We start from the raw sequence: 22876 nt of genomic DNA on the forward strand, positions 1-22876 counted from the left end.
AAATGATACACTATATCAAATGGATTTAATTTATATCTTCAGAGCATTTCACCTTGAAGCAGCAGAATACACATACTTTTTAAGTGCACATGGAATACTTTCTAGGATAGACCACTTGTTATGACACAAAACAAGTCTCAATAAATCTACGAAGACTGAAATCATATCAAGCACAATGCTCTGTTCTCTGACCACAATGCTATGATACTAGAAATCAACCATAAGAACACTAAAAAACACACAAAGACATGGACACTAAATTACATATTATTAAATAATGAATGGGTCAAAGATGAGATCAAGGAAGAAATAAAAAATACCTTGAAATGAGTTAAAATGAGAACACTCAAATCCAAAGTCTGTGGGACACTGGGAAAGCAATCCTAAGAGGGAAATTCATAGCATGACAAGCCTATCTCAAAAACAAGAAAAAGCTCAAATAAACAATATTACCTCATACGTAAAGGAACTTGATAAAGAAAAAAAAACAAAGCCCAAAGTGAGTAGAAGGAAGGAAATAATAAAGATCAGAGCAAAGATAAATGAAATAGAGTCTAGAAAAAGATAAAAACAATCAATGAATCAAGGAGCTGGTTCTTTGAAAAGATAAATAAGATTGACAAAACTTTAAAGAGACTCATTAAGGAAAAAAAAGAGAAAGGACCCAAATAAATAAAATCAGAAATGAAAGAGAATAAATAACAACTGATACCAAAGAAATACAAAGTAATTGTAAGAAAATATTATGAACAACTATATGCCAACAAACTGGACAATGTTGATGAAATGGATAAATTCTTAGAAATATACAATCTTCCAAAACTAAGTCAGGAAGAATCAGAGAATCTGAATAGGCAGATTACACCTAATGAAATTGAAGCAGTGAAAAAAAAATACAACTTTCAACAAACAAAAGCCTTGGACCAGATGGCTTCGCAGGTGACTTTTACCAAACATTTCAAGAACAACACCTCTCCTTCTCAAACTATTTTACAAAATTCAAAAGAAAAGAAGGCTCCAAAAATGATTTACAATGCCAGCATTATCCTAATTCCAAAACCAGATGAAGACACTATAAAGAAAGAAAATTATATCGGCCAATATCCCTAATGAACACAGATGCTGAAATCCTAAAAAAATATTAGCAAACCAAATACAATAACACCTCAAAAAGATCATACACCATTAGCAAGTGGGATTTATTCCAGGAATGCAAGTTTGGTATAACACTCACAAGTCAATAAATGTGATTCACCACATAAATAAAATGAAGGATAAAAACCATATGAACATATATAGATATGATCATATATAGATAGATATACAGATGCAGAAAAAGCATTCAATAAAATCCAGCACTCATTTATGATACAAACTCTCAGCAAAGTAGGATTGAGAAAATACCTCAATGTAATAAAGGCCATATATGACATATCCACTGCCAGCGTCTTATCTTACTCAATGGGAAAAAACTGTGAGCGTTCCCTTTAAAATCAGGAACAAGACAGGGATGTCTGCTTTTATCACTCTTATTCAACATAGTACTGGATGTCCTAGCCACAGCACTAAGACAATAAAGAGAGAAGTAAAACTTTCATTATTTGAAGATGACATGATACTTCACATGGTAAACCCAAAGGATTCCACCCAGAAACTACTAGAACTGACCAATGAATTCAGCAACATAGCAGGATACCTAATATTAAGAAATCCAGTCGCATTTTTATATGCCAGTAACAAAGTAATAGAAAGAGAAATTAAGAAAACCATCCCATTCACAACTGCTACAAAAATATGATACCTAGGAATAAACCTAACCAAGGAAGTAAAAGACATATACTCAGAAAATTATAAGATGCTTAAGAAAGAAAAAGAAGAAGATACAAATAAGTGGAAGCACAAATTGTGTTCATGCATAGGAAGAATTAACATCATTAAAATGTCCAAACTACCCAAAGCAATCTATAGATTCAACACAATTCCTCTCAAGATTCCAATGATGTATTTCACAGAACTAGACCAAATATTTCAAGAATTCATATGGAACCCCAAAAGGCCCCACATAGCAACAGCACTTCTTGAGAAAGAAGAACAAAGTTGGAGGGATCATTTTATACAATATAAAACTATACTATAAGACCATAGTAATCAAAACAGCATGGTACTGGCATAAAAAGAGACATGTAGAGCAGTGGAACCAACTAGAGAGCCCAGAAATAAACCTACACCTTTATAGCCAATTAATATTCGACAGAGAAAGCAAGCACATAGAATGTGCTAAAGTTTTTTCAACAAATGGTGTTGAGAAAACTGAACTGATATATGCAGGAAAATGAAACTAGACTGCCTACTTACACTACATGCCAGAATATATTGAAAATGGATCCAAGACTTAAATATTACACCCCAAAGCATAAAAATCATAGAAGAAAACATAGGTAGCAAAATCTCAGACATTGCTCATAGTGATATGTTATTGGATATAAATCTCCAGGCAAGGGAAACAAAAGAAAAAAATTTTTAAAATGAGATCACATCAAACTAAAAATACTTTGCACAGCAAAGGAAATCATCAACAAAATAGACAACACACAAAATGAGAGAACATATTTTCCAATACAACTGACAAGGGTTTACTATCCAAAATTTATAAAAAATTTAGAAAACTCAACACCAAAAAAACCAAACAATCCAATTTAAAAATGGGCTAATGACCTAAATAGACATATGAAAACATGCTCAACATCACTAATCATGAAAAAACACAAAGTAAACTCACAGCGAGATACCATTTCACACCTGTCAGAATGAGTATCATCAAAAAATCAACAAACAACAAGTGCTGGTGAGGATGTGGAGAAAAGGGAACCCTTTTGCCCCATTAGTGGGAAAGCAGATTGATGGCAGCCACTGTGGGAAGCAATACGATGGAGATACCTCAAAATATTAAAAATGGATCTTTTTCACCCATTGATCCCACTTCTGAGAATATATCTGAAGGAACCCAAAACACTAATTTGAAAGAACATAAGCACCACTCTGTTCATTGCAGTTATTTACAATCACAAAGGTACAGAAGCAGCCCATGTGTCTATCAGTAGATGAGTGAAAAAAATAACTATGGGACATTTACACAATGAAATACTACTCAGGCATAGAAAAGATGAAAATTTTATTCTTTGAGACAGTATGGATGGACCTGGAGAACACTATGCTAAGCGAAATAAGCCAGTCATAGAAAGACAAATACCTTATGATTTCACTCATATGTGGAGTCTAATGAACAAACTGAACTAACAAGGAAAATGGAGACAGACTCCTAGATGGAGAGCAGGATGACAGCTAGTGGGAGTGGGGGGTTAAGGGGTGGGGGGATTGAACAAAAAGGAAAAAGGACTCATGGGCATGGACAACAGTGTGGTGATTGCTGGGGGGAGGGAGGAAACAAACAAACAAACCCTCAAAAGTTATAAAAGGAAAATAAAGAAAACTACCAATTTAGTAGCTGGCCAGGGGAAAAGGGGTGGGGGATGACTACAGAAATGCAATTAACTTAAAGCACACAAGATGATGACAGAAACAAGTCCAAATTTATTACGAGTCGAAATATATGGAAACTTACTAGACAGATTGAATATCCTCTACTACTTATCATTCAGAACTCAGAGAGGTTGAATTGAAAGGGGTAGGAAAGAAACTGTAGGTAGAAACCATCAAAAGGAAACTGGAGAACCTATATAAACATTCATTAAAATTGACTTAAAGACAAAAGGCATTATAAATGATAGTCACTTTATAGTAAAAAGGGGTTTAATGTACCAAAAAGTTTATCATTCTAAACCATTATGCAGTTTAAAAAACAAATTTGTTTAGAAAACAGATTTAGGGAAATTTTGACAGCTACCATCTATGCTGATATATATATGTGTGTGTGTATATATATGTATACATATATATACATATATATGTAAATGAGAATAGTAAAATTAGAAAATCTGTAAATGTAATTGATCATATGAACATATTAACAAGGATTCAGGGAAACCATAGCACCTCCAAAAAAGATTTAATAAAATTCAACACTTTTACTAACATGCACAAAAACTGTTAGCAAACTAGAATCGGCAGAAATATCCATAACCTGATAGAGTGTAGCTAGTAAACATTTACAGCAAGCATCATTCTTGATTATCCCCTTTCAAATCAAGAAAACATATTTCAACACATTTCTCTCAACTATCAAACAGTATAGAAATAACTTTGAACAACAGAAGTTTAATGTCAACTTGGCTCCTAATAAATAGAAATACATGAGTCCCAACAAATGTAAGAGGCACTTTTATACAGATCGTGAATGCAATGCAATACAATGAGCAGTCAGTGCAAAAAGATGTCCCCCTTCCAAATTCTTATACTTTTGGAAATTTTCAAAAAGCACTTACAAGTAAATTTTGACAGCAAATAGGAAATCGTAATGTAAGTTATAACAACTTAGAAAGACACAGTAATGAAAATACTGTGTGAAAACATGCGATGTGGCAATGTCTGCGATGGTCTTTAAAACGATGTGGTGCAGAGAGGAGACCGGGTCAGTGTCACAGAGGAGTCGGCAGCTCATCTATAAAGCTGGGCGATGGGTGCACCAGTGTTCATTACGCTATCCTTTCTATTTTATGTGTGTTTGAAATGTTCTATAATTTAAAAGGTGGTAGGTGGTGAAAGTGGTATCTAAAGAATACTTATACCTAAAAGACAGACTGAATGTTAATGAACTAAGCATCTCATTAATAATGTAAGGAATATACTTAAAGTAAGTAAAGGGAAAAATAATAACTAATAATGCAGAAAATAAAGAGGCAATAATAAAGAGGATTAAAAAGACAAGTTAGTCCTTTGAAAAGACTTAAGGAATATAAACAGTAATAATAAGATTGATTTTAAAGAAGAGACAAGCAATGAATGGTAAGTAAATAAAATTAGATACTACACTTGATCTTAGCCAAAGGGCCAAGAAGCGATAGTAAACTAGAAATAAGGTGTTATACTTAAAGATCCAGCAGAAATTTAAAAAGATTTTTAATTACCCGAAAAAGTTTTGCCAGCAAACGGAAAACTTTGATGAAATTGAGAAGTATACAAAAATTATAACTTACCTAAACTGATGGAAGAGGAAAATAAAATGCCTGAATTTACATCAATACAAGAATACCTCAGACCACTGCAATAAAGCAAATCTCTCAACAAAGCACAGGTGGCAAACACAAGGCCCACGGGCCCAATCCGGCCCTCCACCTTGTTTTATGTGGACCAACACCTTCTTGCTACCTGGCGGTAGCACCAAGCTCTCACTTAACTGTTAAGGAGTAGTTACATTTATACAGTCTTAAAATTACATTTGCCCTTTGAAGGCAACTGGGAGGCTGATGTGGACCTGGGTGAAAATGAGTTTGACCCCCTGCAATAAAGCAAGTCATACTCTTCCCACTGGTGGAGGAGGGTCTTGCCTTCAGTTTGTAAAAACACAGCACCTGCGAAGCACAGTAAAGCGAAGCCCAAGGAAACAAGGTATGCCTGTAGTGCAAAACCCTCCTTCAGAGGGAAGAGCAGATGTGTTAACAGGTGAGTTCTGTCAAGTCTTCAAGAAACTTCATTAGCAAACTTACACAAATTTCTGTAGAAGCTTCTTTCATTCATGAGGTCAGTATAACACCAAATCAGACCAAGACAATTCAAGGAAGAAAAGCACAGATCACTCTCATTCAAGAAGACAGAAGCAAAAATATGAAAATGTAGTAAACCAAATTCAGCAAAATGTATCTAAGATAACGAATAACAACCAAATGTACTGATCCCAGCAATGCAAGGGTAATAAAATTAGAAGAATTTTATTCTTCTAAATGTAATTGTAAATGTTACAGTCTAAATGTTTTGTGCATTTGTAAATGTAAATGTATTCTTATAAATGTCATTGACCATATCAACAGATTAGAAAGCATTCAAGAGAGCCATAGCATCTATATTATTGTGTGTGGGGGAGATTTAATAGACATTAAAACCTTTACAAACACACAAAAAAACTGTCAGCAAAACCAAAATAGAAAGAAGCACTTCCTCATTGCCTGATAAAGTCTAGCTGCTAAAAGCTTACAGCAAACACCACTTTCAATTATTCCCTTTACAATCAAGAAAAAAAGAATACTCACTCTGGTGACCTAGAACCTGAGTTCACCTCCTCCCAGAAAACATGGAAAAACCAAGAGAGCTCAAGTTCACATTGGTGAGGCCCACGGGGATCTGAGAATCTACCGCTGAAGTTCTAGTGAGCTCGGACTTGCCTGCCCCACAGCTCCACGTGTGGAGCAGCTGACATTATGTGACTGAGGCTCATTTGCTAATGCTAAAGCATTGGCCCGAGGGCCAAGCATCTCACTCAGCACAGGGCTAAGGGCCTGCTGGCTGGCCCCCATTTTCACGCTCTCCCTCCGGCTTGCTCTACATGATCCTCACCTCCATGCACTTTCCCTGGGCTTCATTCCAGCCAATGGGTGCTGTTATCCCTCTGGAATACCAGAGGGCTGAAATACCGGGGATAAAGGAGTTTGTTTTTATTGAGGGAATATTGGTTTATAACATTATACCAAGGGAGCAGGTGTGCGTGCGACATTATCATTTGACATCTATGTATATAGGGTCCAGCACAAATAATGCCCCATTCTTACTACAAACCCTTTTAGTACAAAATCATAAGTATGTAATTCTGTAACGTAATGATATCATGCTCCAGCACATCATGGAACTTTTTAGGTGAAATGTTCAAATTAAAACTATAGATTATTACACCCATATTATTACCCCACCAACCGCACTCAAGCAGCAATAGAAGTAATGCCTACTTCTGCTGGACGCTTACTGTCTCACACTTACCACCAAAAGTCTAAGTTGGTTTTTTTTTTTAATGCCATACATCTATTTACAGACACATCTACTACATTTGGGGTTATTTTGCCATATTATTTTATTTTTAAAAAAAATTTAAAATTGTTGTTCAAATACAGTTGTCTGCCTTTTCCCCCCACCCCAGCCCAACTCCCCAGCCCTTCCCACCTCTCTCCCGTTTCCACCCCCTTGTTATTGTCCATGTGTTCTTTATACTTGTTCCTGCAAATCCTTCACCCTTCCCTCCCCCCTCCCCTCTGGTCACTGTCAGCCTGTTCTCAACTTCCAGTGTCTTTGGTTATATTTTGCTTGCTTGTTCCTTTTATTGATTAGGTTCCTGTTAAAGGTGAGATCATATGGTATCACATCTAGTATGTTAAGTTCAGCAGTGTGGCCCTGGCTGATGTGGTTCAGTGGATTGAGTGTCAGCCTAACAAACCAAAGGGTCACCAGTTCGATTCCCAGTCAGGGCACAGGCCTGGGTTGCAGGCCAGGTTCCTGATGCAGGACGTGCAAGAGGCAACCACACGTTGATGTTTCTCTCCCTCTCTTTCCCCTCCCTCCCCCTCTCTCTAAAAATAAAATCTTAAAAAAAAAACAGGTTCATCCATTTTTCAAAGAGATTGCACTTCTTTAAATGGTCCTCCTCATATCTGTTTCATGGATTAACTAAAGCATTCTTACTTTTTAAGCAGTTGGTGTCTTACTATAAGGAAAGGTGCGGCAAATCCAGGTTCAAAATACAAAGCTAGTAACTGCCACTTGTTTTCCACTGAAAATGTCAAACTCTTCCCCGGACCCTCCTCCTAATGGCTCCTGCAGACCACAGAGGTTGTGAACCTCCAAATGCTCCGTCCCAACATTTTGCTGCTGGAAGCCGTGTGAAAGGTGCAGAAACTGAGAGTGGAGGAAACCACGGCATCACACTAAGTCCTTTTTTTTGTGAGCTTGCTCCCCTTCATGCAAGGACAAAAAGGAAAATGTCTAGTTTCCACCCGTCACCACACAACTGACCCTCTTACTCATTGTTCCCCCCAACTCCACCAGCTCTTTCCCTCCAGTAAGCACCAGTCATGCTGCTTTCCGAAGCGGCGATGCTAATTTCCATCCCTACCGACAGTGCACAGGGCTCCCTTTTCTCCACATCCTTCGACATGCTTGTTTTTCTTGTCTTTTTGATGATAGCCATTTTAGTAAATGTGAGGTGACGTCTCAATGTGGTTTTAATTGCCTTTCCCTAATAATTAGTGATGTTGAGGATTTTTTCATGCGACAATTGGTCATATGTATATCTTTTTTGGAAAAAGGTTTATTCAGCTCCCCTGCCCATGTTTAAATCAGGTTGCTTTGTTTTATTTGATTGCTGAGTTGTGTGAGTTCTGTAAACATTTTGTATACTAACTCGTATTAGATGTATGATTTGCAAATATCCTTTCCCATTCAGGAGGTTTCCTTTTCTTTTTGCTGATAGTTTCCTTTGCTGGGCAGAAGCTTTTTAGTTCGATGTGGTCCCACTTGTTTATTTTTGCTTTTGTTTCCCTTGCGGTTAGAGTCACATCCACAAAAACAACACTAAGTCTGACACCAGGCAGCTTGCTGCCTATGCTTTCTTCTATGTATCTCACGATTTCAGGTCATTTGTTCAAGTATTTAATCCATTTTGAGTTAATTTTGTGTATGATGTAAAATAGAGGTCTATTTCATTCTTTTGCGTGGGGCTGTCCAGTTTCCCCAGCACCATTTATTGAAGAGACTGGCCTTTCTCCATGGTTCATTCTTGGCTCCTTCCTTGTAAACGTCTTGCAATGAGAGAGGCCAGTTTGCTACCAAGAGCTTCAGCCTGAGGGCAGGTTCTAGTCTGGCACACAACTCGGGGCCACTGGAGGTGTTTTCCGGGAACATGCGCTGGTGGGAACCATCTTTGTGCTCTCCCCCGCCTTTCTCTGGCTCACCAATATCTTCCAGAAAGGACTTACACCCCACTCTGGTGCCTCCCTTTTGCAGCAGCTGCTGGGACATACCACTACTTTGCCTGGCTCTGGTGGCCCACTAGGATCGCCCCAAGGGGAACCTTTACACCCTGATTTTTGTGGCTGTCACCCAGGGGTTCCCCTTGATGGCCCCATTCTGATGGCCAGAGGAGCTTGTGTTTCTAGGTCTCGAGGGATTGTAGGGGTTGTAACAATTGGAGAGAGAATTATTTTTCAATCGTCATCTGAGGACATGCTTAGAAGGGAAGAAAGGGAGAGAAACACAGATGCTAGAAAAAAATCAATCAGCTGCCTCCCACACATGCCCCAACTGAGAACAGAACCTGCTACCCAGGTGTGTGCCCTAACTGGGGATCAAACCTATGACCTTTTAGTTTAAAGGACAATCCTCCAACCAGCAGAGCCACACCAGTCAGGGCACAGAGAGAGAAAGTCTTTGACAGCTACTCCCACGCCCCCACAGGGCACTGCACAGATGGCAGGGTGGAACACACCCCCTGTTTTTCTGTGAACAAGGCTTATTTGCTTATCTTGTAGCTTCAGCCTGAGGGGCAGGCTCTGGTTTGTCACATAATGGTGGGGGGGGGGGGCGGTTGGCAGGGGAGAAGTGCTGTCAGGGAACACAGGTGGGTGGACACCAGCCTTGCACTTTCCCTCTGCCTTACACACCTTACTGGTATCTCCCAGAACAGAGCTTATACACTAGTCTGGAGTCTCAGCTTTTGTGACTGCTGCGCAGAGCACACTTCAGATCACCTGGCTTATACTTGCAGTCTCACAGGAATTTACATGCTTGCACACTTCAAAAGCTGTTACCTGAGGGTGTGGCTTCCAGTCAGCCTGAATGTAGAGCTGAGATGCTCCCCTTTGGCATTCTGACAAGTCCTGTCATAACCTTGGAACCATGAAAAATAATAGCCTGCTTGGACAATTACAAAAGTTTGAAAGACAACCAAGACTAGGGCAGAGCTGAACAGCTGGGTTCATCTCCTACACAAGGCCACTCACAAGAGAGGACTGTTTTATTTAGTGCTTAGAGATGATCACCAAGAGTCAAGCAAAAAAAAAAAAAAAGGAAGAAGAAGAAGAAGGGAAAAAAAAGGAATATGTTCCAAATGAAAGAATAAGATAAAAACCTCAGGAAAAAACCTTAATGAGACAAAGATAAGTAATTTACCTGATAAAAACTTCAAAGTGGTGGTGAAAAAGATTTTCACTGAACTCAGGAAAAAAAAAACAGATGAACACAGTGAAAAATACTTCAACAAAGAGATAGAAAACATAAGATAGTACCAAAGAGAAACCACAGTGCTGAAGAATATCATAAATGAAGTAAAAAACTTCATTTTATGCACTAGAAGTTGTCAACAGACTAGATGAAACCAAAGAAAAGATTAGTGAACTCAAGAATGGCAATGGAGCCCTGGCTGGTATAGCTCAGTGGATTGAGCGTGGGCCTGCGAACCACACGATCGCAGTTCGATTCCCAGTCAGGGCACATGCCTGGGTTGCAGGCCAGTTCCCAGCAGGGGACGCACAAGAGGCAACCATACATTGATATTTCTCTCCCTCTCTCCTTCCCTTCCCCTCTAAAGATAAATAAATAAAATCTTTTAAATAAATAAATAAATAAATAAATAAATAAAAGAATGGCAATGGAGCCCTGGCTGGTGTAGCTCAGTGGATTGAGCGTGGGCCTGCGAACCACACGATCGCAGTTCGATTCCCAGTCAGGGCACATGCCTGGGTTGCAGGCCAGTTCCCAGCAGGGGACGCACAAGAGGCAACCATACATTGATATTTCTCTCCCTCTCTCCTTCCCTTCCCCTCTAAAGATAAATAAATAAAATCTTTTAAATAAATAAATAAATAAATAAATAAATAAAAGAATGGCAATGGAGCCCTGGCTGGTATAGCTCAGTGGATTGAGCGTGGGCCTGCGAACCACACGATCGCAGTTCGATTCCCAGTCAGGGCACATGCCTGGGTTGCAGGCCAGTTCCCAGCAGGGGACGCACAAAAGGCAACCATACATTGATATTTCTCTCCCTCTCTCCTTCCCTTCCCCTCTAAAGATAAATAAATAAAATCTTTTAAATAAATAAATAAATAAATAAATAAAAGAATGGCAATGGAGCCCTGGCTGGTGTAGCTCAGTGGATTGAGCGCAGGCCTGTGAACCAAACAACCATGGTTTGGACTTCCGCCAAGGTGGAGGCATAGGTGGAAACACTGTGCCTTCTCCCACAACCAAGTTTGAATACAACAAAGGTTTGGAGAAACAAAGACACAGCCAAAGGACAGNAGACTGTCAGCGGATTTCTCAAAAGAGACCTTCCAGGCAAGAAGGGGCTGGAAAGAAGTATTCCAAGTCATGAAATCCAAAGACCTACAGCCAAGATTGCTTTATCCAGCAAAACTTTCATTTAGAATGGAAGGACAGATAAAGTGCTTCTCAGATAAGGGCAAGTTCAAGGAGTTCATCATCACCAAGCCCTTATTATATGAAATGTCAAAGAGACTTATCTAAGAAAAAGAAGATGACAAATATGAACAGTGAAAGGACAGCAAACTCACAGTTATTAACAACCACACCTAAAACAAAAGCAAACTAAGAGGACAGCTAGATCAGGAGCAGAACCATAGAAATGGAGATCACATGGAGGGTTAGCAACAGGGGAGTGGGAGGAGGAGAAGGGGGGAGAAGGCACAGAAAATAGCATAGATGGTAGGTAGAAAATAGATAGGGGGGAGGGCGAGAATAGTGGGGGAAATATAGAATCCAAAGAACTTGAGACACGTGGTTATAAACTAAGGGCGGGGAGAATGGTGGGGGAGGGAGGGTGCGGATGGAGGGGAATGAAGGGGGGGAATAGAACAACTGTAATGGTATAATCAATAAAATATATTTTAAAAAGAAAAAAAACAAAACAAACAAACAACCATGGTTCGATTCCTAGTCAGGGCACATGCTTGGGTTGCAGGCCAGTTCCCAGAGGGGGACACATGAGAGGCAACCATACTTTGACATTTCTCTCTCCTTTCTTTCCCCTCTAAAGATAAATAAGTAAAATCTTAAAAAAAAAAGAAGGGAGCTCCTCCCATCAGAGCAGCAAAATGAAAAAAGAATTTAAAAAGAATGACAATAGCTTAAGAGATTTATAGAACAACATCAAGAGGATTAACATTTGCATTGCAAGGGTTTCAGAAGGGAGAGAGAGAAAGAGGCAGAAAACTTATTTGAAGAAATAATGGCTGAAAACTCCCCTAACTTGAGAAAGAAAACTGATATCCAGATACAGGAAGCCCAAAAAGCTCCAAAAAAGATAAATCCAAGAGATACATGGATTAAAAAGTCAAAAATTAAAGACAAGGAGAGAATCTTAAAAGCAGCAATAGGAAAACAACTTGTTACTACTAGGTAACCCCACTCCTCAACTCTAAGATTTTCGAGCAGAAACTTTTCAGTCTAGAAGGGAGTAACACAATATATTCTACACATACTGGCAGTCCTAGCCAGAGCAGTAAGACAAGAAAAAGAAATAAGGGATGTAATAAATGGAAAGAAAAACTGACATTTGCCAAAAAAATTGAAAATTAAAAAATAGACAGTTTTAAGTATAATTTTGAAAACTGTATTAAGATAAATCCAAGCTTTTATATGATAATATAGGTGCATGTCTTCATGAACTTTGGGGAGAATAGCTTGTGCCACATGCCTGCGTCATTTAAGTCTCACAACAAACCTGTAAGGCGATATATAAGCAACAGGTCAGAGTCCCAGAGCATGTAACTGGGAAGTGGCAAAGTCACATGTTAGTGATCTCATTCAGTAAACTGAGATCTACTTTTCTACAAAGTGTATGTGCTCTTACTCTCTTTCTTTCCCTTTATGCATATGTGTTTTTATATGTATATATACATACTTACCATGCACATATATGTGCTCTTATGTATATGTGTATATATTATGGTCTCAATGTGTACATATACCATATATATGTGTGTGTATATACATGCCCACTCTTAATATATCATATATAAATCCAAATTATTCTTGACAGACAGATGGTAGGTAGGTAAATATTCCTTTTCTCTACATAGCACTGCACATCCCTTAATATATTGCCACATGATATTCCATCTATAACACAGGATTTAAAAATAATTGTACCTACTCCGTAGAATTATTGAAAGAATTAAAAGTGAAAACACATGTTAAGTATTTAGGGGGACTTCCGCCAAGATGGAGGCATAGGTGGAAACACTGTGCCTTCTCCCACAACCAAGTTTGAATATAACAAAGGTTTGGAGAACAAAGACACAGCCAAAGAACAGAAAATTGAACTATACAGAAGTCCGACAACAACCAACCATTCAACTGGGACCGGTAAGAGGGGCAGAGCCAGCAGCAGAGCAGGGACAGGCAAGAAAGATCACCCGACCCCAGGCACCCAGGCAGCCCCACGTCGGGCTGACCCATTGAAGGCGCGGGACAGCAGGCCGACTGCAGTCACACATTCATGCACAGATAAACCAGCAGGGGAGTGAGCAGTGAGATGGACCCCAGTGGTGGGCTGACTGTGGTCGCACATTCGCACGCAGTGGGATGAACCGCACAGCCTGGTGGCGGTGGTGGGAGGCAGCAGAGGGGGCCTACCATTGCTTTCCTTTGGCCCCGCCCCCACGTACAGCATCACAACCCAGCAACTGAGTGGCCCGGCCCTGGTGAACACCTAGGGCTCTGCTTCTCATACATAACAGGCACGAACAATCCAAAATATGGCTCAAGAAGAACTCAGAGCCCCAGAGCCAATAACTCTAAGTGACCAGGAAATAGCGAACCTCTCAGATGCATAATTCAAGACACTGGTGATCAGGATGCTCACAGAACTGGTTGATTTTAGCCACAAATTAGAGGAACATATGAAGGCTAAACTAATTGAAATGAAGGGAAATGCACAGGAAACCAATAGTGATGGAAAGGAAACTGGGACTCAAATCAAGGGGGTGGACCAGAAGGAAGAAAGAAATGACCAAACAGGAAAAAGTGAAGTTACAAGAATTCCAAAAAAATGAGGAGAGGCTCAGGAACTTCCAGGACATCTTTAAACGTTCCAACATCCGAATTATAGGGGTACCAGAAGGGGAAGAGGAAGAGTGACAAGAGGAATACTTATTTGAACACATAATAAAGGAGAACTTCCCCAGTCTGGCAAAGGAAATAGACTTTCAGGAAATCTAGGAAGCTCAGAGAGTCCCAAAGAAATTGGACCCAAGAAGGAACACACCAAGGCACATCATCATTACATTGCCCAAGATTAAAATGAAGGAGAGAATCCTAGAAGCAGCAAGAGATAAGGGGACAGTTACCTACAGAAGAGTTCCCATCAGACTGTCAGCAGATTTCTCAAAAGAGACCTTACAGGCAAGAAGGAGCTGGAAGGAAGTATTCCAAGTCATGAAATTCAAAGACCTACATCCAAGACTGCCCTATCCAGCAAAGCTTTCATTTAGAATGGAAGGGAAGATTAAGTGCTTCTCAGATAAGATCAAATACAAGGAGTTCATCATCACCAAGCCCTTATTATATGAAATGTCAAAGGGACTTATCTAAGAAAAAGAAGATAAAAAATATGAACAGTGAAAGGACAGCAAACTCACAGTTATTAACAACCACACCTAAAACAAAAGCAAACCAAGAGGACAGCTAGATCAGGAGTGGAACCATAGAAATGAAGAACACATGGAGGGTTAGCAACAGGGGAGTGGGAAGAGGAGAAGGTGGAGGGAGAAGATACAGAGAATAAGTAGCATAGATGGTAGGTAAAAAAATGGATAGGGGGAGGGCAAGAATAGTGGGGGAAATATAGAATCTAGAGAACTTGAGACACGTGGTCATAAACTAAAGGGGGGAATGGTGGGGGGGCGGTGTGCAGGGTATAGGGGAATGAAGGGGGGGAATAGAACAACTGTAATGGTATCATCAATAAAATATACTTTTTAAAAAAGTACTTAACATAGTGCCAGGCTGAATACATTAAAGCTATTGCTATTATTAATTACAATCTATATAGTAAATGATTTGGTGGGAAGTATACCCCATGCTTTCTTTCCTTTTGGGAATCTTCAATGATGAGAGTTGGCACAGAGTTGAAGGGAACTCTGGGGGTTTTATACATAGGACTGGGTGTATACAGGCAATGCATCTGTGACTATTACACACCTAGTGTTTGGGGGCTTTGTCTATAGAGTGGTTCATGATAATCGAATGTACAGCTATTGGAGCCAATGTCTGCTGCTTCAGTTCCTGTATCTGCAAATGTTCCTGGATCTGAAGTAGCCCCTGAGTGGAGGGAAAGTGTGGAGGCCATGACCAGGACCTTTTATTCTTTCACTGCTCTACTGTTCAAGGTCAAAGCAGGGAGCTTCCAGTCTCTATATTTCGTTTTAAAAAGGAATAAATAGGAGAATCCAGGGAAAGATAGAAGGAATAGGCCTTTAAGCAGGTAATTCTATAGTTTTCTTTAAATTTGTGTTACATTAAATAGTTGTAGCATTTTACTCACCACCACTGCACAGAGGTTATACTTAGGATGTTTCCGGAATATTGGACAGATGTAAGGAGTCAGGTCCAAGTTAGTGAGTGGGTAATGAATGTCCGTTCTCAGTTTCTTTTTCATTGTACCCAGAATGTCAAACCTAGAGAGAAAATACATGTGTGAAATATAAAGTAAGATTGTGAACAACCCACGAATGAAGTCAGCATACCTTGACAAATTCTAAGTACACTTTAAAGAATTTCTTGGAAAGATTATTTGGTGCAGACCTGTACACAATTTTTTTTCTTATTTACCTATGTTTAGAATCTCCACATCCACACGCCTTGCCAAAACTGAGACTGGAGAGGCCCAAATGCTTGAGTCAGGGTGTGAGGCAGTGTAGAGTCAATCCAGTGGGAGAGAAAGAAGGGGGAAAGCCAGGCAGGGCATCCGGGGAGTAGCAATCACACTGATAACGTCCTGGATATTTCATTCCAGCTGATGCTATTCACTCTCACCAAGTGGCTCAGCTTTCCTTTTCCTGATTTTAGCACACATTGTCTTGGCAGTGTCCTGTTTTCCAGCTCTGAGGTTTTAATATATCTTTAATAAGATAAAATTTTGTGAAACCCTGGTCACATTCTTTATTGCTATTTAGATCAGCAGTTCCCAACGCTGAGCCTATATCAAAATCACCCTGCAGCTTCTTTTAAAATAAGTTATGTTCATTTTGGAAAAATAGCTGATTTAGGCCTTGGGAAGGGAAATTCCTGGGTAAATCTGAGATATTTTTGTGTCAGAAAGCAAGAAAACTCACTTTCTGCTATGTGACCCAGCAATCCTATGCCTATCTATAATCTGAAAAGAAATAAAAACATACATCCACATAAAAATCTATATGCTATGGGCCCAAAGTGAACCACACCAAGACACATCATATTTAAAATTCAAAGATTAAAGATAAAGAGAGAATCTTAAAAGCAGCAAGAGAAAAGCAGAGAGTTACCTACAAATTCCCATAGACTGTCAGTTGATGCATTAAGACAAAAAAATACGGCCCAATGAAAGAACAGATCAAAACTCTAAAAACAGAACTACGCAATGAGGAGATAGCCAATCTATCAGACCTAGAGTTCAAAACACTAGTAATCCGGATGCTCACAGAAATGTTTGAGCATGGTCACAAAATGGAAGAAAAGTGAAGGCTATGAAAAGTGAAATAAAGGAACATGTACAGGGAATCAACAGTGATGGGAAGGAAACCAGGACTCAAATCAAGGGTTTGGAGCTGAAGGAAAAAAAAAATTAACTTCCAACCAGAACAGAATGAAGAAATAAGAATTCAAAAAAAATCAGGAGAGCTTTAGAAACTTCTGGAACAACTTTAAATGTTCCAACATTGAATCACAGGGTTGATGAAGGGCAAGAAATAGAAAACGTATCTGAAAAAATAATGAAGGAGAACTTCCTTAATCTGGTAAAGGAAATAGACTTCCAGGAAGTCCCAGAAGCTCAGAGAGTCCCAAAGAAGCTGGACCCAAGGAAGCACACACCAAAGTGCACCATAATTACATTACCCAAGATTAAAATGAAGGAGAGAATCCTAGAAGCAGCAAGAGAAAAGGAAACAGTTACCTACAAAGAAGTTGCCATTAGCCTGTCAGCTGATTTCTCAAAAGGAGCCTTACAGGCAAGAAGGGACTGGGAAGAAGTATTCAAAGTCATGAAAGGCAAGGACCTATATCCAAGATGACTCTATCCAGCAAAGCTATCACTTAGAATGGAAGGGCAGATAAAGTGCTTCCCAGACAAGTAAAACTGAAGGAGATTATCATCACCAAGACATTGCTATATGAAGTGCTAAAGGAAATTATGTAAGAAAAAGAAGATTAAAAAGATGAATATTAAAATGGCAATAAGTTCATAACTATCAATAACTGACTCCAACTAACAAACTAAGCAAACAATCAGAACAGGAACAGAACCACAGATATGGAGATCATTTGTTTATCAGCTGGGAGGGGGAGAGGGAAATGGGGTAAAGGTGCAGGGATTAAGGAGCACAAATTGTTGGGTACAGAATAGACAGGAAGGTGTTAAGAACAGTACAGGTAATGGAGAAGCCAAAGAACTTGTATGTGTAACCCACAGACATGAACTAAGGAGGGATTGCTAGAGGGAATGGGGGGTACTAAGTAGAGGAAGGCAAAGGGAAAAAATTGGGACAACTGTAAAAGCATAATCAATAAAATATAGCTAAAAATCTATGTGCTAATGTTTATACAGTAGTATTCACATCTGCCTCAAACTGGAAACAACCCAAATGTTCATCCACTGGTGAATGGAAAAATAATGTGCTGTGTTCATAAGAGCGAATACTATTCAGCAATAAGGAGGAAGGAACCCCTGTAACATGCCACAACATGGATTAATCTCAGAAACTTTATGCTGAGTGAAAGAAGCCAAAATCAAAAGGCTACTATATGATATAATACAGGACATTCTGGTAAAGGAACGACTCTGAGGATGGAAGTCAGGTCAGAAGTTTCCAGGGGTGGATGAGGGAGACGATCTTGATGACAAAGGAGCAAGAGGAGACTTTTTGGTGTGATGGAAATTGTCTGTATGTTGTCTTTGATGGTTACATGTCTGTGTGCATTATAAAAAGTTCATAGATCTGTACCTCTGAGGAGGATGACTTGTGTACATGTAATTACACTAAACTAACGAACTAACGAGGTAACAGGAGCGGGCTTGAGGCAGCTCTCACCGGCCACTTTCGAACAATTTGAACATCAAGAACAATTGTAGTCATGGATAATACACACATCAGGGTTGAGTGTCAGCAGGGCCAGACGGACAGCAATTACAGAGGGGAAACTCTACCTTCAGGTGGCTAGGCCCTGCAGCCACCGCGTCACCTGCGGGATCGCACGTAACAGCGCCCACCGAGGAGCAAACTTCTGTGATGCGCCTGGTGTAATGTGATGGCAAGCCCACAGCACTGCCTACACCGACTCTTGCTAACACTTTTTTTCAAAGTTTAGCCCGAATCTAATCATGGGGAAACAATGAAGTGAATCCAAAATGGGGACAAATATAAACAACAGGCTCCTCCAAGGCACAATACGAGAACAAATGGTTAAATATGTAAAAAGAGGGAAAGGCTGTTCTAGATTTAGAAACAGCCCCATGCAATGTATGACCTTTGACCGGATCCTAGATTAGAAAAAAACTAATGAAGACATTTTGGGGGCAGGGGGGATTTACATATGGAATGTATCTTAGGGGTTATAAAATTATGGTCAAATTTGTTGGTCATAATAATGGTGGTGTGACTGTGTAGGAGAATATCCTTATGCTCAGGTGATACACGGCGAAGTATTGAAGCATGAAATGTCACGGTGTTGGCATCTTTCTTCAGATGGTTCAGCTGAAAAAACGGAAGGGAGGGAAGGAAGGAGGAGAGGAGAAAGAAAATGTGGCAAAGTGTCACCAGCTAATGAAGATGTGGGGGCATGCAGGTATTCATCAAAGAAGTTTTCAGCTTCTTGGTAGATTTGAAAATTTTCAAAATAAAAATTGGTGTGGGGAGATGAACATTAAAATAGTAATGCTTAGATTCTGCCTCAGACCTATGGAATCAGAATCCACAGCGGTGGGAATTTAATTTTTAAAAGCTCTGAGAGTGAACATCAAACATCCACTAACAGATGAATAAACATAATATGATATAAATACAGTGGAATATTATTTAGCCATAAAAGGAGTGAGATTCTGGTACTTGTGGATGAAACTTGAAAACATTAGCTAAGTGAAGAAGTCCAGCAAAGAGGATGATGTTGTATGAGTCCACTTGTATGAAGTACCTAAAACAGGCAAATTCATAGGCACAGAAAGTAGATTAGAGGCTACCTGGGACTAGGGGGATGAGAAATGGGGAATTTTTGCTTAATGGGTACAGAGTTTCTGTTTGGAGTGATGAAAAGGTTTTGGGGATAGTGGTGACTGACATACAGCGCTGTGAATGTAATTAATACAATGCAGTACACACTAAACATGGGTACAATGGCAAATTTTACATTCTGTTTTATCACAAATTTTAAAAAGTTAATGTCATATGTTGGATTGCATGGATTTGAATTATATCTTGATAAAGCTGTTCAAAAATCTGCTCACAAAATGTCAAAATTCATACCTTTTTAAGTGAAAAATCATAATTTTTGGTGCTTTGGATATACTGGCCCTCAACACTGTTTCTTGCTTTGTTTCACAAAAGGAACAATGAATTTGATTGTTCAAGGTCAGTGTGTCTTGCTGGAAAAAACACTGGAGACAGTCCTGTTGAGATAAAAAAGCTTTTGGTGAGCAGAAGGATGGATCGAGCTGCAGCCAGGACTCCGCATCAGAACTTTGGAAGAGCTCCGTAAAGGAGCCCTTGGCGCCTCACTCAGCATCACGTGTCTGGGAGACACCAGTGTCCCAAGCCGCAGCCTGCACACGTGTCAAATCTACCCGGCAAAGGAGATGCTTGCCGCTCACTTTCGTTACCAAAATGGATCCAAGTGCCCACCTCACTCCTAATGCCCTGATCAGCACTGTAATGTTTCTGGTTTACTCCACAATGACACTGACTGCGATTCTTCTTTCCCCTAGCAACTGAGGCAGCCGTGTTACACTATCCATCTCATCACAATGGTGATCTGGGTATTGAACAATGACCACAGTGCAGTGTTCTGAGGTGGCCCTCGATAAAGCTAGACAAGACAGAGGGAATTAGATGCTGTGCCCACAGGGGACAGCAGACACCCTCAGTGCAGCCACATACCCGCGGCTCTGTAGACCACTAACCTAAAGAAGAAGAGGCACATGAACTCTGTGCTCAGGAGACATGCCAGCACCTCATTTGGAGTCTCTGGAATTTGTTTCCAGCAATGTTAGCAGTTTGATCTGAGAGCAAGTCCAGTTCTGAATAAGTAGTGGGATTCTAGTCTCCAGGTCTGGTAAATGTGTATTATTCTCCAAAGAAGTGTATTGCTTCCTGCCTCCTAACTGTTTCCTGCCTTCTACCACCACCCGCCTCTGTCTACAGATAGACCTTCGATATAATGGTTAAGAAAATTCAAGAGGTAAACTAAGGCACTAGATTCCATTCTGTTTTCCCAACACAATTCACAGCTTTTGTCTAAAATATATGAGCTCAAGCCCTGGCCGGTGTGGCTCCGTGGGTTGAGTGTGAGCCTGTGAACCAAAGAAAGGATAGCTGGTTTGATTCCCAGTCAGTGCACATGCCTGGGATGCAGGCCAAGTCCCCAGTAGGAGGTGAGTAGGAGGCAACCACACATTGATGTTCCTCTCCTCTTTCTCTCTCTCTTCCTCTTTCTTTAAAAATAAATTAATTAAAAAAATTTTTAAAATAGCTCAAGACTGAGTTAGAATCTTTTATCTAGTTCCTCAAATGGACCTACAGACCTCTTAGGTAAGGAAGGACCATAACATTTTTGCAAGAAAGTACAAATTCCCTGTGGGCACCTAGCCATGACAATAGATCAAATAAACCCCATTTATCTTCTCCATTACACAGTAAGGCTGTTTCCTTGAGTACATGGATACACAACTGAATTCACAGTGACTTTCAGCTCGGTGTCACTTTTCTATAACATCACCATGGCATCCACTTTTTAAAAAAGTTATAAAGCAGCCCCTTTCATACTAGAAAAGGTAGGAAACAGCCCCAAGAAATTCCAGGGCGAGGATACAGAGAGACAAAAAGGTGTCCTGGAGCAAGAGGCCCTACCTGAAGAGAGCACTTGTACTCCGATGGGATGGGGATGGAGAGGACCGTGAAGGCTTCGTTCTTGTAGGTGCAGTTCTCACACTTTAAACACATGATGCTGTAGCTGAGCTGCCCTTCAAAGAGCTGGGTGACGATGGAGGATTCACTGGCAATCGCCTTCCTGCAGCATCTTGGAACAGACCTTTTCTCACATGATCTTATTCGGTGGCACTGAGACGAGGAACAAATTGGCCCAAATCAGCGACTAGTTATCAGAAAGTTATTTCACAGGAGGACTTGATTTTTTTCCATCAGAACAATGCACTGCTGCCAGAAACCACGTTGTGGACTCCGACAATAAAGACGGTAAGATCTTCGTAGGAGCGTATGTTATGTGTGACTTCTGATAATTCAGTTCTTTCCCTCCTTCAGTGAAGCTGAGGAATGATGATTCCCTAACCTGGTGAAACGCATGACCGTGACCCCATAAACTGACAGCCTATGCTGAAGGATCCTGGGGGCAGTTTTTCCTGCAAGAGTCACCAGGGAAGCTGTTAAATGAGCTTCGGTCGTGCAGGCTGATCTAGAGGTAAAATCAAGGAATCTGACCCCCCCGCCAGTCCCTTCAGGCTATGTCCCCTAACCACTTCTTTTGTTAGAAAATGCTTTTTATTTTTGTTAAAAATAAAAAAAAATAAATTAACAGTGCTCCCCCTGGTATTTCCAGTACCCACCTGGCACCGTGTGTAGTCAGTACAATACCATTGACTATATTCCCCATGCTGTCCTTTCCATCCCCATTACTAGTCTGTAACTACCAGTCTGCACTTCTCAGTCCCTTCTCCTTTTTTATTCAGTCCCTTGACTCTTCTCCCCTTTGGCAACCATCAGCCTGTTCTCCATACCTATGAGTCTATTTCTATTTTGTTTATTCATTTATCATGATGTGATGTTTTAAAGAAAGAAAGATTTATGTGAGAGAGAAACATTCACTGAATCTAAACATTCACTTAGATTCCACATATAAGTGAAATCATATGGTGTTTGTCTTTCTCTGACTCCCTTAGTTCATTTAGCATAATACCCTCTAGGGCCATCTATGCTGGCACAAAGGTAAGACTTCATTCCTTTTTATGGCTGAGTAATATTCTATTGTATAAATGTACCACAATTTTTTATCCACTCATCTATGATGGGCACTTGGGTTGCCTTCATAACTTAACTATTATAATAGCACTGCAATGAACATGGGGGTGCATATATTCTTTTGCATTAGTGTTTCAGGGTTCCTTGGACATATACCTAGAAGTGAAATTGCATTTTTTATTTTTTTCAGGAAAAAATTTTCCACAGTGGCTGCACCAATGTGCATTCCTATCAAAAGGGCACTAGAGTTCCCCTTTCCCCAGGACTTGTGGTTTGTTTATTTATTGATAATAGCCATTCTGACAGGTGTGAAATGATCTCTCATTGTGGTTTTATTTGCTTCTCTACGTCAATTAGTGACTTTGAGCATCTTTTCACCTGTCCATCAGCCATCTGTATGCCTTCTTTGGAGAAGTGTCTATTCTGAGAAAACACTTTTTAAAAAGAGCAAATCTGAAATCCTTAAGGCAGCCTGATGTAACTAG

The 22876-nt window shown here is 39.9% G+C and overlaps 1 protein-coding gene and 2 pseudogenes across 1 annotated transcript in view; all 3 read right to left on the minus strand.

Moving 5' to 3' along the window:
* USP50 (ubiquitin specific peptidase 50) overlaps positions 1 to 22876 on the minus strand; it is a 43474-nt gene that overhangs the window by 15796 nt on the left and 4802 nt on the right. Inside the window, exons 4-6 of the mRNA XM_037054619.1 lie at positions 21267 to 21476; positions 19668 to 19810; positions 15497 to 15629 (exon numbers count right to left, since the gene is read on the minus strand). Coding sequence (XP_036910514.1) covers positions 15497 to 15629; positions 19668 to 19810; positions 21267 to 21476 — 486 coding nt within the window. The remainder of the gene's footprint in view (positions 1 to 15496; positions 15630 to 19667; positions 19811 to 21266; positions 21477 to 22876) is intronic.
* LOC118992679 (uncharacterized) lies at positions 4958 to 5019 on the minus strand (annotated as a pseudogene).
* Positions 7567 to 7844, minus strand: LOC118992616 (cytochrome c oxidase subunit 7C, mitochondrial-like; annotated as a pseudogene).

This window comes from Sturnira hondurensis, unplaced genomic scaffold, assembly GCF_014824575.4.
Source record: "Sturnira hondurensis isolate 20B ecotype Veracruz unplaced genomic scaffold, ASM1482457v3 Scaffold0008196, whole genome shotgun sequence".
Classification (NCBI taxonomy): Eukaryota; Metazoa; Chordata; class Mammalia; order Chiroptera; family Phyllostomidae; genus Sturnira; species Sturnira hondurensis.